We start from the raw sequence: 14,077 nt of genomic DNA, 5'->3' as shown, positions 1-14,077 counted from the left end.
CACACAACCATTCTTGATAAAGTGTGCGAGGTTTGTCAAATCATCGAAAGAAATTTGGTCTATATGTCACCTAAATATGAAACACAAAATGCATTAAAAACATGCAAATGATCTACATGCTTCATTTGTTTTGTGAAGCTTTTTTATGCAACTTATGTAAGCGAGTTATTTTAAGGTTGAAAGTATAATTTATAGCATCCGATTTTAAAATTCCGATAGTGCAAGATTCTATCTAATTGTTGCGGATTACTAAAAAATTTCTACTACTTATGCCAATTTAGATCCTATTTAGGTAAACCATTCATCATTGTGTTCATCATACATTCTTTTTAATATTTCCACATTCAATCTTAGCCTTGTTGTTTATTTAATATGATTTGATAAGTTCAATAATAATAATGTAATATTTAACATTTAAAAAGACCTAGCTTACTTGATATTTATAAATTATATTCAATTATTACTATTAATTACTTAATTATAAATATTTATTATTCAGCCACAGCTTTTTATCGCTTCCATCTCCTCAGAACATGTAAAATCACTTGTATGCATCTTCTTCTCCAAGGTTTGAAAAATCTTCTGTTTCTTATTCTCCCGATTAAGCTTATTCCTTATTTTCTTAGTTATTATTATTAATTACATAATTATATATATATATTTATAAATATGTATATATATATATATTTATAAATATGTATTATTTCCCTAATATAAAACCATAGCTCAACACTTTAAAACTCTTGGTAGCTTCATCTCCACATAAGATTGTAATTTACTTCTACATCTATTTGCCTTAAGGTTTGGCTCTACCTCATAAAATGTGATGTTTCCTACAGCCAGAACACTTTCAAGGGTTATCCTATTTTGTTTAGAGCTAATGCTTCATAGTTCTTCTGTCATAAGATGTTCTATTCCAGTATTTTTTAAATAGTTGAAATTGATGTACTGCAGATCTGCAAACTACAAGCAGTTCTGGGTGAACAAACAGAGATGTAGTTATTAACAACTAGAGTATGAAACCCTTGAAAATATATTATCTTTAACCTTCCAACCATTGGAAACACTACCAAATGATTGTGATTCATCATTTATGTTAATTATGATTACTTAAAAGGATTTAAATTCTCATGTATTAGGTTAAAATCAAAATCCTAAACTTTGGTTTCTCTTTTATTTCATCCACCATCTCTCCAACTTCTGAAAGAGATGCCATGCAATTAATTTCAGAATTCCTACGTTTCAGACTTAAGAATTAGTAAGACTTTGTCTGGCATATTTAAAAAACTCATATCAAAGCTTTTAAGCATAAATTAGTGTTGACTTGCACTCAAGTCTTGCAGTTCAAAGGTAGTTTTATTTGGTCTGAAACAATTCATATCCTTTTTTTTGTTCTTTTTTTCATTGCTCGGTGAACTTGGTCTTTTATCATCATTTTCTTATGTTTGCTTCTTAGATTTTGCTTACATACAGATCATGTGTGACTGTTACACCCCAACAGAAGAACCAATCCCCACTAACAAAAGATATAATGCAGCTAAAATCTTTAGCCACCTTAATGTGATTGTTAAAGAGCCTTGGTAACATGAATATTTCTTTAAAGTAGTTTAAGTTCCTATTTACCAACTGCCTTATGCAATAATGGTTTGAAAACATTTCATTGTTTTTACTATCCACACTTTGAGGTATGTATTAAGGAGTTCGCCTTCCTTCAAAAGGATGTCAAGTGACCACTTTATGACCAGTGGATAGCTTTCCTGGTCCTCAGGTGATATATAATTTATTTGTTTATTAGTATTATCATGATTCACACTCCACCATTCTATTTTCTATGCATCGAAGCTACGCTCATAAATCTTTTTTAGAATAATTCTACAAATGGCTTAGAGCTTTTTCTCAAGTAAAATTATTTGTGCTTTGTGTTTGTTTGCTTTCGCTTGCAACATGTATATCTTGACTGTTTTTATATATTTTTATTTGTAGTTCTTCAATAATTGTGTTACTTTCAATTACTTCTCAACTCTGTGAGGTCATGTTGATCCTATTTTTATGCAAATAAATAATTGTGGCTTACGTTGAAGCTAATGTAATTAAATCATCAATTTGTTAGATACTTGTTCTTAAGCTCATTAGAGTGACTTTTATAACAGAGGACATACTACTGCTTAGTAGGTGCCAACAAATCATTTGATCGTGACATTATTGATTCCCATCATAAAGCTTGCTCATATGGTAGGATCAACATCGGTAGCATTAATGCAAAGATGATGCCTGGCCAGTTAATTATTTCTTTCTTTTGTTGCTTTCTCAAGTGAAATATATATATATATATATAATCTTTAGTTTTCCTATAAATGAAACTGATCAAAGCAATGCTGGCTTCGTAGTTGGAATTCAAAGTCGGTCCAGCCGTTGGTATCTCTACTGGTGATCAACTATGTATTACTCGATACATTCTTGATGAATATCATATAAAGCATCCACAAGAGCTCCTGTTGTATCTCCTTTCATTTTTATAATGAAATTGAATCTTTCTAAATAAAGCATCCACAAAATATAATATTATATTTTATTATGCTTTTTTTCTTTAACTTTTACTAATGTGCACTTAGTACACATATAATTATTAATGAGAATAATTTTTACGTTTTAATTTATTTATTTCCATTGTCCTAAATTCATCAGAAGATCAATTGATCTATGATTTGCCCCTTTTTTAGCATAATCCCACAAGTTATATAGTATTTATGAGATAAGGTGGTCATAACTTAACTTTAAAACTGGTATTTGAAAGCCCGGATTAGGTTAAAATTGAACCGGGTGAACCAATTGGAATCGACTTGGGTTCAATCTAGACAGATTCAACAAAAAAAATTAACCAAACTAGTCAAATTGAGTTAGTTCGATCAGAAATTGATTGATTTGTCTCAATTAAGTTCAATATGACTCAAATTAAAGAATTGAACACCAAATCGAGCAAATTAATTTAATTGAACCAATTGATTTAATCTAGTCGAATTGAGTTAGATCAAGATGAAAATTGAGTCAAATTTAAATTGATTAGCTCAAATTAACTATTTATTGTTAGTGAGAAAAATCTTTGTTTGATAGTTTGCTTCCTCAAGAAATTTTCATGATTTTTTTGCAATTGTTTTGTTAGATTGTTTGCATCAAATCTAAAAAACAAATTAAAAATAGTATTGCCTATTCATTAACTTAGTATATATAATATGTCATTACACATTAGATCTGTGATAAAAACTCTAGACCCTTAGATGTCTTGCATCATAAACTTCTTAGTGTAACACAATGACTATTGAAACTCAACTTATCAAGCCAACACGAAGGCAATAAATGTGCTTTTCTTCTTAGTGCAAGTTAGCAATATTTATTGCTAAAATAAACAAGAATCCATGGCCAACCCATTTCCATCTATAGTAACTTAATAATATGTAGACAGGAGATTTCTATCCACAACAATCCATCAATATGTGGACAGTTATTTTGCATCTACAATAATCCAACAATACATGGATGGAAACTTTTCATCGAGATCAATCAGTGGACAACAGCACTGTTTTTCTGCTTCATAATTAATAACGAATTTCATAACTAAAGATTGATTTTTAGATTTATTTCTTAGTTATCTTTCTACATCTCATCTTGTTTTTCATATAAAATAGGGGAATAAAATTCAATCATATGATCTCTCATTTTCTAATAACCTCTCTTGTCATCAAATCTTCAAAATTTACATCCCTCCCTCCCTCCCTTCCCCTCTCTCCCTCGCTCGTGACATACTTCCTTGGCTAACTCTATGTTGTCTGTACCCCCCCCCTCCCATCTTCCCTTTTCCTTCCATTCTATTTCCAAGCATCTCTAAACCAAATGGGAAGGTCAAACAAGTGGACAAACTGGAACCTCGTATGACCTACTTAATTCTTTTATCAAGCAGGTCATGTTCAGGTCGCCATGTCTCAAGAAGAAGTAATAATAAAAGTTCAATGCATGACTGTAAAAGAAGGCAAGATGTTAAAAAAACAGCTAATGATTGAAGAACTGGCAGAATAACAGATAATTCCAAAATATGTGAAGGATAATATACCTTTATTGTGTTGCCAAAATAATACTTCACGTCAATGGTGAAAGAACAAAATCATTTGCGACTATGGGCAAGTAACTAACCTGGGCAACTCGTACACATGATGCAATTTCCGTCCTTCGAGTAGTTAGGTCTTTTCCCAGTATGCAAGCTAAATCATTGCTGTCCCTAGTTCTGATTTTACCACCATGGATAGAAATAGAGTCGTGCTTGCTTTCGCATGTCCTCAATACAGAATAAACGACTCCTTTCCTGTGACTATGCACATCTAACCCATAAGAGTCTGTCAAACTTGGCAGAAGATCAGAAGTTGTATAGGATGGGGGGAGAACCCATGTTATTGGCATGCCAAGTGCGAGGGGAGGATCAGGCACCACTGTCAAGGTCTTGGAAGCAGTGTAATGTACAGTTTGTGTGGTGCCGGATAATAGGAAGTCACAAGAAAATGAAACAGAAACTTCTGCTCTGCCAGAAGATCTATTTGAAAATAAACAATAAGTTATTGAAGAACAAATGCCGAATATCATTAAAGTACTAGGTAAATCATGCTGTTCAAGTCCTTATCATAAGGTTCTTGAACACAAACACAAAATTCAAATTGAAATACCATAAAGTATAAGCACAATGCAATTCTCAACAATAACGTATGTTGGAAAAATTGTAAAATCTTCAAAACATGTTCATTGTCATTGAGAGAACCAATATTAACAAGGAAAATGATTGACTAGCATACTGTAAAATGCCCACAGGATCTTCCTTTTAGTCTTAACTAATGAACTCTTGCTGATTGATATGCCTTCGTTTCAAATTCCCAGTCGTCTAAATCATGACATATTGGAGAAAATTTAAAAGAAATGAACAGCTACTGTAAGAACAGGTCTGACCGGTTAAATTGAACCGGCCTATCACAGCAGCAAACAGCGGAATTGCGAGCAGAACAGCAACTAGAGCGGGCCACATGCATGCGTCATATGGATGGGTCGGATCGCATGAACAAGTGAAGAAACGCGTACAAGAGTGAAAAATAGTGACTCCACACACGAGACAATTTCATTTTGCTTCGTCCAGTTAAGCCAAATGAATGAAGGGAGCAGAAAGAAACAGACCTAGAGGAAGAACGAGAAGGAATGTAGGTTTTCCAATTCCATTTAGTTTGTGCAAATTTTTTCTGTGATATAATCCAACAAAAGGATCAATTATCTTAAGTGCAGGTAGAGAAAGGAAATGAGAGAAAGAGAATGAAAATTAGGAAAGAAGAAATTTTTTTGGAAAGGACAAAACAACGACTTTCTATTTCTGACAACGGAGGAAAGAATAATTGATTTAAATTATTATGTTATATTCAAAATTTTATTTTGAATTTCTCTAATTGACAAAATAATAGGTGATTGTAAAATAAGAAGAAAGAATCTAGTGGGTGAAAGTCTCATTTCACTAAGGATGAAGTAAAGATTTGATTTATTGAGATAATTAAATTTAATTTTATAATATTTAATTTGCAATTACATTAGATTACTAGTAGATGCTATAATCATAATTATGATTTGGCAAAGAAGTACTTCATGCTTGATAGTAATATAGATGATTATCGACACCTTTGAAATTATTATTAAAGACGCCAAATCAATTTAATGTTATTGTGATAATACTTACTTTATAAAACTAGTTAGCAATGATTAATGCAACTTAAAATTATTTGAAACAGTGGAGGATTAGATTAACCTAGTGCAAGAAGCTGAAGTGCTAAAGCCAAGAAGAAATCTCAAGAAAGGATTTGAGGTAAGATTACATTAAGGAAACATTCATGTAAAATTAATAAAACTTGGAGATAACAATATTTTATGCAATTGTGTGCATAATCTTATGTTGCATTAAGGAAATTTATCTCAAGGATAAACTAATTAAAAGGAATTGAAGCACGAGAATCATTAAAGTGGGTAATTACAGTAGTTTTACAACAATTAGATTCTTTATTTCTCATGCCAGTTTTAAATACCATATATTGTTTATTAAATTATTCTGCATAAATGTTTATTATGTCCAAAAATGATGGAGCAACAAATAAAGTACAATGCAATATATATAGGCATGTGAAAAATGTATATATATATATATATATATATATATATAGATAAAAATACATGTTAAGAAATGAAATGAATAAAATAATTAATAATATGTAAATGAAGTATAAATGAAAAAGAAAAAGGGTGTATGCATGAAAATTACGGTAGTTCACCCCCTTATTGTACTGGCTGGGAATGCAACGTACCAGTGCATGTTAAATGAAAATGAAAAAGAAAATTAATGTATCTTTATTGGTATGTTTAGATGGCCTCTACTAATTGAAAGAAAAAAGAAATAAATGTCAAATGGAAAAGAACGAATAAAACAGAAAAAAATGAATTAATTACAAATGTTAATTATAAGGATATACTGCATATAAAATGTTATATATATTTAATTGTATAAGAAAAGAAAAAGAATAGGAATGTGTAATGTGTATTTTATATATGCTATGATGATTATCCACTGAGTTTACCATGTAAACTTAAAATGTAATACTAAATTTTTAGTGTAAGTCTCCTGAAAAGTAAAAATGATCGAAAGAGAAGTATGTGTATAGAAGAAGGTGGTCGAATGAAAACAGGGAAAAAAATATGATTTAAACATAAGGTTAAATTTATAATTTGTTTGTGGCTCTTCAATTTATGAATGATTTTAGTTGTTAACAGTTCATGAATTTGAATGAATGAATTAACCGTCCAACCGTCCGTTCTGGCCTCGTTAATTCTAGTCTCCGGGCCGTATCGTAACAACTACTGCATCCAAGATATATAAAAAGTATACAACTCCCAGCAACCTTAACACAATGAATCAATCTAAGCAACATATCCCGTGAGAGATTCTTTTAATGTCAATTCCACCATGATTAGTGTTAACCCAGGCCGCCACTATAAGCGTGCTCGGAGTGATCAAGTTTTCTTGGTATTAATGTGCAGTAGTATAACAAAAAAGTCTACTTTGGCTGATTCAGATTTAAACGCCTTTGGGATGCTGCATATAGAGACATTTGCAAAACAGAGTAGTGAGAAACATAATAGAAGTAAGAAACAGTAGATTCAGATTTTTTAAAAAAGGTGCTTTGGTTGAGTAATATAGAGACATTTGCAAGAAGCAGTTGTCAAGAGATGCATTTGAAATTTAAACACCTTTGGGATGCTGCAGATATGGTTTAACTTCTCCAAATCTAATATTTTCGTAATATCTATCCCATATTCTCAGAGGCTATATAATTGTTATGGTACAACATATTCCTACAATCCTAGGTCATATTACACCAATTTTAAGCAAGCACACAAAGTTGCTTTACAGGTAGTTTGCACTTTATGAAAGGTTTTTTGTTTTTCAATTTTTAATTAAGTTACTATTTCCATAGCTAGTTATTGATACATATGCGTGGATAATTGCAAACTCAAAATTTTAACGCTCATTATTCAATAAATAATTTTACTAGGTTCTAAACTCAGAGTTCCATCAAAATGTTGTCAATTTAAACTATATTTTTCTTTCCATGTGGTAGTGGAATTAAAATGCTCAAAAAGAAATTCTTAGACGAGGTATTCGAGTCCAAGAACATATGAAAGCTGTTAACAATTTTGATCAATTAAGGCTTCCTTTGGGATAGCTTTCTTACTATCTTTTATAGTACAAAAATTTTTTAAACTAGAATTTTTCGTTCTAAAAAATTGCTTTAGAAATTAGTAAGAAAGTCATCCCAAACGAAGCCTAAATAACATTAAAAATAAGTTCATGGGACAACATTTAGTGGAAAATGTTCTGATTAACTCTTAAGCAAAGATGTTACATCAAACTGAAGCACTCTACAGTAATATCAGAAGTACATCATGTGTGAATCTGTTTTACTGCTAATAACCAAGTTCCACAAATTACAAGATTAGACTAGATACATTCCATGTCATATTATAAAAATACTTGAATTACAAATCCCATGCAACTAAATCAGCTAGGTGTTGGATCCTATAATTCTAAGATTGCCTAGGAGAAATTAGTGAAAACCACCAGTATGTCATGTATCCTTTCCTTTGCTTCGTGGTTGATAAAATGATATGATCAAATCTATCATGTTAGACAATACAATATTTGTGATACAAGACCATGAAATGTTTGCAAATAAACAAAACAAAGCAATTTTCCACTAAAAACTTGTCCTTCTTCCATTTTAGTCATGAGATCATAATTTTATGAATCCAAAATAGTGAACATTCGGCAGCTTAGTAGATGTCTACTTACATATCCAGGCTTATCACTAGAGAACATGATTGCCAGAACCTAGTCCATTCTGGCAAACGACAAAAAAATGGATGCTTAGATAGAGTATCAGATAATTCAATCATCTTGAGCTCTTTCTGTTGTCATGCAATATTAGTTATGTTCTAGAAATAATTTAAAAAAGGAAAGATTACTAATATAAACTACCCATGAGTTATGTTCCAAAATTGCACAAGAAAGTGTTCTAGGATTCAGCTACAAATGAGATAATAAAATTAAATAAAGCAAGTTGACAGTAAGTAGCATTTAATAGCATCCAGAAGACTTGTAAAAGCACAAAAAGAGTAAATACCGTCCAAACAATTCCTTGATAAATCCAACATCACTATCACTGAAATTACAGAAAGTGGACCATCCATCCGCACACTGCAATTGCACTTTCTCGACAACTGATGTCAAGGATCCGCCATCTTCACGGTGCACAGTCTATATAAGAATAAAAATTGCATAAACTTGCCAACAGCTTCATAAAAAAGGGAAAATCAAAGACACACACAAAGATTCACCTTTTCATTGTCCACCGTCCATTCATAGTTATTGCATACCTCATAGAAAGAAAATAAGCTTCCCTGTCGGTAACAAAGATTTGCACCATATAATGCAACCTCTACCACACTAAAAATGATAAACAACATATAAACAAAAGACGAAAGCATTTTAGAGACATGCCTGAAGAAACGAGGGAAAGATTGGCATTTTGCAACCAATACATAGCTGGTCACTCTGCGAACTCAAAATCATTATTGATGGGACCCCGACTTCTACTCTACTATATGCTTCACAGATTAGCTCGCCTGTTTGTCCATAAACTGCAGCACGGACTGTCTAAAATTGCAAACAGCAAAAAATTCTACATAAATACTGAGCCTTTAAAAACATGAAAGACAACTACAACAACAACATCAAGCCTTTATCCCACTAGATGGGGTCGGCTACATGAATCATTTTTCTCCATCATATTCTATTAAAAATATGAAAGATAACTACAAAATAAAAAATTCATAAATGTGAGATTTACGGCAAGCCATAAGATAAATTCTATAATATGTAAAACGCTAGAGAAAAACGGAGGCAAAACACGAGAAAGTGATAAATAAATAAATAATAAAATATAAAAAAAAACATGTACCCATGAAAAATATTCATATAAGAAACGCACGATGTTCATTGAGCATAGAGCGTCAAACCACAATTGCCATCCTCATGCTATTTCAGATCAAATTCCTACGACAAGGCCTAGAAATAAAAAGAAGCTAAGACAACTTACAGCATTCCCAATGGATATAGCAGAAAGTTTTCCAGAAGATGCCTGAACTACTGCAGTCGCTTCATCCATGCTTGCATACTCCATAAATCCTCCAGTGATTGGACCACCTTTGGCTGTGAGCTAACCGAAGGAAACAAAAACCGCAATGTGATGAATAAATAAAGTATGAATTAGTTCCGAGCACACATATGAGGAAGCATTTAAGTGGACAAAATAGCACTATGAAAATTAAAATAAAAAAAATGCATTATCTAAGTGATTTTGAATAAGCAAACTCAGCCTATCCTAATTTATCTAGCAATTCGTGCAAAATATGGTATTATTTTGACTTGAATGAATAGCACCATAAAACGATCAGGTCACTTATTAAAGAATCAACTGCCAGTTCTGATGCCAAAAGGGTAAATAAAGTGATTTATTTTCAGCCGCAACCTAAAAGCCTACTTAGAAAGCTGGATCAACGACACATAGTTGTAGTTGTGTAATTAAGATAAAAAAGCAGTTTAAAAAAACAAAAGAATAACTAATGTTCTTACCAAATAAGAAGAACCAGGCGTGAGATAAATATAATCAGGATGCAATTGCAATGGTTTGTAAACTTCAACCTTAACACTTTGACTTAATCTTTCATGTCCAGACCGTTGCCTCGCCCGGACCTGAAAATTTCATGGAAAACTAGTCATGCATTCTGAGAATTGACTACAGTGTTTTCAATATTGAGCGTAAAAATAATAAAATAGCCAGATTAAACAAACTTACATAAATAGTTGTAATTCCCACAGTTGCAGCTCTAACTGAAAAATTAGAGCAAACCATTACAATGCTTGAAGAATTATTCTTTCCAATAACCTCAACTATTCCATCCTCCAGATGGACATGAATATTCATAAATGCGAACTTCAAAGAAGGAAGAGTATTTATAAGCATATAAATTTGCAGTAAAAACAAGAAATTACGATCAATAGTCCAATAAAAAATAACTAAAAAGCTTGCTACAGACAAAAGATGCTTTAGTAGAACTGTTATGCATTCTAATATTAACAATAAGCTTAGCTTAAAGAGCATGAACAAAACAATAAATGAATCCTTTTGTGGACAGACTTGTCAAAGAATTAAGTTAAGATAAGATTTTTGCTGAAATACAGAAGTTCATCATGGGCGACAACCTAAAGCTTGAAAGGAGGTTGGTTAATAATTTCTAACAAGAGTATTATGGATAGGTCTCTAAATTCAAGTACGTTATTTGGGATCCAAGCTTGATTCATGTCGTCAAGCAAAAGGGAATGCATAAGAGAGTGCATCACAAACTAATAATCAGAAGAAATGTTATTTTAATCTAATCATAATGCAGTTGGAAGACTGTCATATATCCAAAGCCTGCTTAACTAAGATAATCATAAACATTCACAGGAATGTAGGATAATAGGTTCTCTCAAATATAACCTAACTACAAAATATTTTAATGGACCCGAATAAATTTCTTAGTCGATAAATAGGCCATTTGTATAGATGATAAAGTGGTTGTTTTGAAGCAAGATGCACTTTGGAGTTAGTTTATTATTTCAGAGAACCTAAATCTTATATCCTAGGCCATGTTAGAATGTATATTTATTTTCTTTCAGGACTCTTGTGTTATTGGGAAATTTGGGAAATTGAGTCAGGTGAAGTATTTTGGGCCTTTATGTTGTTTGGACTTGGGTTGTTGAAATTGTGTGATGTTAATGTTTCATGATGCTGGTTGTATAAGCATGAGCATGGAGATAGCCTAGCCATTTTATGCGTTAGCCTAGTCAAATTACCCCCATTTAGCCCTTTTGATCAACAATTGACCGCCATCACCTTAGCCTCCACATTAACATTTAGACTTGTCACCATACTTTTGACTTGTCATGTCAAAATCCTACATAGCTTGGTCAACCTCTCTCCCTCATCTCTCCTTGCATTATTCAAGATACTTCATAATGACTGAGAATTAAATGGTCCCCTTGGAACCTTGTTGAAACCTTTGGAAACCAACATTAACATTTCAAAACCATTCCTCCATTACTCCTCACCTTCCCCATAACAGTAATATCCCTCTCCTATCTTCTTTTAGCTTTTAGGGCTACCTTTTAGTAGTCTATAAATAGTGGCATATCTTGTCACAATCCGATTCAGAGAATCGAACTAACGAGGGAACAAACAGTCGGGCTATTTAAAATTTCATTTTTTTTAACTATTTCCTATACACTAAAAGAGCAACTAAACCTCAAGCATATTAAAGTAAAATGCTATAAATATCTTTCTCTTGGAGCATTGCACCTACGATAAACATTCTCTCCTTTGCCACTCATTTAAATTATTTGAATAATATCAATATACATTTACAAATATGGAGTTAGTTATAACACAACTCAGTGAAAACATTATATTACTAAATTACAATAATACAAGACCTTCGAAATACTATGCATGTTTGTTGTAAACTATAAAACAATTTTATTTAATAACTTATAAATTTAAAAATGGCCATAAATCATATCATATGCATGTATCATATCATGTCATAGCCTTTCTTATAATTATTACAACCATTGTAAGATATGCCGTTTAAATAGTACTGATCAAAGTACTTCCTTTTCCATAAGCTTTTCCAAATCATTTTCCATTTCACAATCATGAATACGTTGCATCCCTAACCAGTATCATAAGAAGATGTGCTCCATTCAATCATCACACGCAAGCATTTCTACTTAATAACTTTATTTGCATAATCTATATCATTTCACATAATATCAATATAAGACTTGTACAAATCATATAAATTTATATCATAAAGCTTAATATGATCAATTGCATTAAACAAACATAACACATAAGTAATTCGCAATAATAATAAACTAATAAATGCATCTAGCAAAAACTTTTCCATTACCATAATTTAGGAATATGATATTAACCTCGAATTTAGATGTTTTGAGGTTTCACTTTTACTCTTTACTCCAATGTCGTTATATTTAACACATATAAAAATACATTCTTATTTTCAAAATAGCTCGCAAACTCACTTGCTCAATATTTAAATTTTATCTTTGAAATATAATATATTAATTAACATCAAATAAATTTTCTAATTAAATATCATATATTATTGAATTTTAATATGTATGCCTTCTCTCGACTAAAATTTAATGCAATATTCATAACCTAATACATCTATAATATGATTAAATAATTTACTCTTTATTCTCAACAAAATCTCAATTTTCAAATAACAAAAACTCATAATAATCAACTCTAAAATTTTCTCAAGTAACCTTTCTTTCTGATGTCGGTCAATCCCTAGCTTTTGAACACTCCTTACCCCCTGCTATCTCTTTCTCTCCCATCTCACCATGTCACCCTTCCTCTCTAATTTATAGTGAAAATGCCCTAGGACACCAAATGACAAAGTTGACCCAAGCTCCTCGTCTTCCTCACGAGAAAGAACCGACGACCTCATTGTCCCCTTCATCTCCCTCAACTTCCAAGTGAAAGAATGAACTATTTTATTCCGTTCATATTCTTCGTTCGTACATGCATCCAAGTAAAGGAATCGATGCTCCTCAAACGACAGAGCAGCTCATTCATCTTCCTAGCAGCTCAAAATCGACATAGTGGGTCAACCGTTTCCCACGACAAACCCTTCATTTTCTGCTTTGGTCTGGAACGAGCATCGACAGTGCTGCTTCGTCTTCCCACATGGGAGCAATCTGGAATAACAACTTCATCTTCGTTGACTCCACGCGGCACAATCAATGAGTTCCTTTGACTCCTTCGTCTTCTTCGTCCTCTTCGTCTTCTCATCACAAAGGTAACAAAACCAACCTACGTTGGTTTAGGCTCTTACATATGTTTTCACATTTTATCATGTTAATGTTATGTTAATGGGAGATTAGTTCTTGAGTCCTTCCGCTCGCTCTTCTTTGCATGCTTTTCACACCAAGTGAAGCTCTACAAAAGTGTGAATGTCTTACCACATCACTTAGAGAAATTCTAAGGAATGAAAACCTTGCAAAAATGGATTGTTCATAGAAGTTAACTTCAACTTATCCACGCTCTACCACTGATTACTTTAAATACATCAGATATTAGATCATCCATAGTTTTCATTTCATCTAAGCTTTCATAAAGTTATACATCTATAACATTTAACTTAACAAGTACATCCTCTCACCCTCATTATGGTTTTATCATCATATTTATGCTCAATAGTAGTTATGTGTTTATTATAATTCCCTCATAAGAAATTAAAAAATTGTTCATGTAATCATCATATTTTCTGTAAAACCCGAAAATGCTATTTTAGGCATCGCACGCTTTTTAAAGCGCCGCGA

At 32.0% G+C, this 14,077-nt stretch overlaps 1 protein-coding gene across 5 annotated transcripts in view; it reads right to left on the bottom strand.

The window, feature by feature from the left end:
* Positions 1 to 14,077, bottom strand: part of LOC110104645 (nuclear pore complex protein GP210) — a gene marked incomplete at its 3' end in the record, with an annotated part of 65,107 nt that overhangs the window by 21,890 nt on the left and 29,140 nt on the right. For all 5 annotated transcript variants that reach the window (XM_028698194.1, XM_028698195.1, XM_028698198.1 and 2 more), the window contains 7 exon segments: positions 4,186 to 4,579; positions 8,748 to 8,881; positions 8,962 to 9,024; positions 9,125 to 9,280; positions 9,723 to 9,842; positions 10,259 to 10,378; positions 10,482 to 10,619. In XM_028698194.1, coding sequence (XP_028554027.1) covers positions 4,186 to 4,579; positions 8,748 to 8,881; positions 8,962 to 9,024; positions 9,125 to 9,280; positions 9,723 to 9,842; positions 10,259 to 10,378; positions 10,482 to 10,619 — 1,125 coding nt within the window.

Source organism: Dendrobium catenatum, unplaced genomic scaffold (assembly GCF_001605985.2).
Source record: "Dendrobium catenatum unplaced genomic scaffold, ASM160598v2 fragScaff_scaffold_1056, whole genome shotgun sequence".
Classification (NCBI taxonomy): Eukaryota; Viridiplantae; Streptophyta; class Magnoliopsida; order Asparagales; family Orchidaceae; genus Dendrobium; species Dendrobium catenatum.
This window is presented reverse-complemented; position numbering and strand designations above follow the sequence as displayed.